The sequence below is a fragment of the Zosterops lateralis genome (assembly GCF_965231275.1).
Source record: "Zosterops lateralis genome assembly, chromosome: 14".
Classification (NCBI taxonomy): domain Eukaryota; kingdom Metazoa; phylum Chordata; class Aves; order Passeriformes; family Zosteropidae; genus Zosterops; species Zosterops lateralis.
In genome coordinates this window covers 16,329,118-16,332,377 of record NC_139774.1, presented here as the reverse complement: position 1 = coordinate 16,332,377, position 3,260 = coordinate 16,329,118, and the positions used below count along the sequence as shown (strand labels likewise).

At 55.0% G+C, this 3,260-nt stretch overlaps 1 protein-coding gene across 1 annotated transcript; it reads right to left on the bottom strand.

Moving 5' to 3' along the window:
• Positions 1-370: 370 nt before the first annotated feature.
• On the bottom strand, positions 371-3,205 carry DUSP1 (dual specificity phosphatase 1). The gene is made up of 4 exons (XM_083871751.1): positions 2,733-3,205; positions 2,496-2,644; positions 1,957-2,176; positions 371-1,465 (listed from the first exon to the last, which is right to left on the bottom strand). Exons 1-4 carry the CDS (start codon positions 3,100-3,102, stop codon positions 1,095-1,097), a joined length of 1,110 nt encoding a protein of 369 aa, XP_083727877.1. The 5' UTR covers positions 3,103-3,205; the 3' UTR covers positions 371-1,094.
• Positions 3,206-3,260: the final 55 nt, after the last annotated feature.

The following is a 3,260-nucleotide window of genomic DNA, read 5'->3' as shown; positions in this document are numbered from 1 at the left end:
CATTAAAAGTAAACAGGGAATAAGAAAGCTTATTCCTCCTTCTTAGGAGAAGGACTATTTTAAATTCACTGTAGCCCAGTGCCCAAGTCTCAGCTGGTTCTAACTGTTACAGCCATCAGGGCAGCCAAATCCACTCCCAGCTGAGAAGGCAGCCTTGGCTCTCTGCCACTGCACACAATTACACGGGGACAAAGAAAAGCTCAGGTTAAGAACCTGCAGTAGTTTCTAGTCAATTATGTTGTTTAAACCCATTTTTCTCAAGTCAAGACCCGAGGCCAGAAGAGTTGAAAATTACAGCTCTTCACCCTGGAGTTTCCACATGAGTTCTGGGACTGTGAAATGCTGTATTTTAAAGAATATGTAATTCAGATGAATAGAAATATCATAATTTATTCCGTTTGTATAAAAAAAGTTATAATCATGTAACAAAACTATGTCTTCATAAGAAGAAATATATTATTTCACATCATAAATAAATCAGCAAACATACAACCCTTGACAACTCAAAAAAAAAAAAAAAAAAAAAAAAAAAAAAAAAAAGCACTCGCCTGGTGCTTTCATGTCAGTGCTTGGGAAACAAGAAGAGCTGACAGATATACACACACAGGATTATTATAGTACCAAAAAATACTGAGGTATTTGGTTTCTCTAGAAATGAAACTTTACGTTTGTGAAGGCGAAAAAAAAAAAAAAAAAGAACAAAAAAACCCAACAACAATGCACTAATGTAAAAAATAAATAAATAGGACTGTCATATAAAAGGGGACAGCATCAGTGTTGCTCAAAGTGTCCAGGAATGGGAATACTGGTGAGCATGCTACTAAACATGGAGCAGGCTTAGGACAGACAGAAGACAAGGAGGGACAGCTCAGGAAGAGCCAGTGTCCTTTGATCTCTGTGCACACATCCAGACATTTGTTGAGAAGTCAGAAACACCTGGTTTCTCTGGCATTGGGTGAGCTCCTCTCCATTCAACGACACCGTTCTGGGACACGCCAACAACTCCCCACAAAACACGAGCGACACTGTCCCTGTGGTTATTGCACTTCTGAGACAGCAAGTCTGAGTCCTGGCCACCTTCTTCACCTGCTTTTTCAGCAGCTGGGGGAAGTAGTGATGGGGCTCTGAAGGTAGTTTAAAGCACTGGACGTGGTGTGAACCGGGATGGAGACAGGGAAGTTGAAGACTGTGGTGGTGGAGGCCCCTCTGTCCAACACTGCCATGGCAGGGCTCCCGGCTTCTGCTGAGCAGTTGGGGGCAAGGACCTGCGACTCAAACTGCAGCAGCTGCCCCATGAAGCTGAAATTCGGGGAGATGATGCTCCTCCTCTGCTTGACAAACTCGAAGGCCTCGTCCAGTTTGACTCTGTTGGTCCTCATGAGATAAGCGAGGCAGATGGTGGCGGAGCGGGAAATGCCAGCCTGGCAGTGCACAAAGACCCTTCCTCCCTCCTTCTTCACCGAGTCTGAAAGAATCAAAGCACACGGGGTTAGCAAACGAGTCCCGCTGCTTCCAGAGGTGGGAAAAAAAAAGCACAGACTGCTGTTTTACATTTCTTTAATCCATCCCTTCCTTAGCCTAATAGGTGCACCCGGAGCTTTTGAGACAAAGGGAGCCTTTGTCCTGAGGAAAGCGGCTATTTTCACTCCGGGCTCCAATTCCAATTATACTAATAGCTCCTCCAGGTCACTTCAGCAGCCTTGCAAGATTACTTCAATACTGATCCGCTTAAATTCACTCTTTTCTGCAAGACCAGTGCCTCTTGAGTCAAGATTTCAAACAGCTTTACAGAGCTCAGATTATGCCTGTGAGTAGAATTAAACATAATGGAAATGTTCTCCGAGTGTACCTTCCTCAAGTGGAGGATTTACTGGGGGAAAAACCACGCCAAAAATCACTTTCCCAGGGGGACATTAACCCAGAAAACGCAGGGATTGCAAAGAGAGCTTTATTTACCGATGAAATCGATGGCCTCGTTGAACCAGGAGCTGATATCCGCCTTGTGGTTATCCTCCACGGGGATGCTCTTATACTGGTAGTGCCCTTCGAAGTGGTTGGGACAATTGGCCGAGACATTGATCAGCGCCGTGATCCCCAAAGCGTCCAGCATGTCCTTGCGGGAGGCGTGATAGGCGCTTCCCAAGTACAGGAACGGCAGGATTTCCACGGGCCCGCCCTGCAAACAGAGAGGAAAAACACCGGTCACCCCCCGCCCTGTGCCCGGCGGGGGCATCACCCGGGTGCCCGGCGGGGGGCATCACCCGGGTGCCCGGCGGGGGGCATCACCCGGGTGCCCGGCGGGGGGCATCACCCGGGTGCCCGGCGGGGGGCATCACCCGGGTGCCCGGCGGGGGCATCACCCGGGTGCCCGGCGGGGGCATCACCCGGGTGCCCGGCGGGGGCATCACCGGGTGCCCGGCGGGGGCATCAGCCGGGTGCCCGGCGGGGGGCATCACCCGGGTGCCCGCTCCTCTCCCCGTCCCCCCGGCGCTCACCTGGTCGTAGAGCGGGGTCCCGCAGGAGCTGCAGCTGGAATCGGCGCTGCCGGGCGCGGGGCTGGCGCTCAGGGGCAGGCTGAGCCCGGCGGGGGCGGCGGGCTTGGTGCACAGCTCGGAGCAGGCGGAGGAGAAAGCTTCATAACCTCCTGTGCGGAGAGAGGGGAGCGGGGTGAGCGCTGTGCGGCCGGGAAAACCATCAGGCTCGCCCTGCCCGCTTTCCCCCGGGACACTCACCCTTGAGGAAGCAGATGCGAGCACCTCGGGCCTCCCTGCAGAGCGTGCCGAGCGCCAGCAGCATGGTGCTGTCGCGCTTGGGCATCTCCAGGTCGGCGCTGCGCTCGTCCAGCAGCACCACGGTGTGGAGCAGCCCCTGGCGCAGGCGGGCGCGCAGCTCCTCGTTGGGCACGACGTGCTCCAGAGCCAGGGCGCCCTTGGCGCGGCGCCGCACGATGGTGCTCAGGCGGACGTTGCAGGAGCCGCGGATGTGAGCGGCGTTGAAGGAGAAGAAGGAGCGGCAGTCCAGCACCAGGCACTGCGCGCCGCGCTCCTGCAGCAGCGCCCGCAGCGCCTCGCAGTCCAGCGCGCACACCCGCAGGTTGACCATGGCTTTGGGCAGCGGATGGATGGAAGGATGGGTGGCCGGGAGGGCAGGGCGGTGTGTCAGAGCGGAGGTGCCGCTGTCCCCGAGTGTCCCGGCGGCCCGGCCGCTCCCGCCCTTATATCGGGCCGCGCCGGCGGGACGGCGTTTTTCTCAATGGGGCC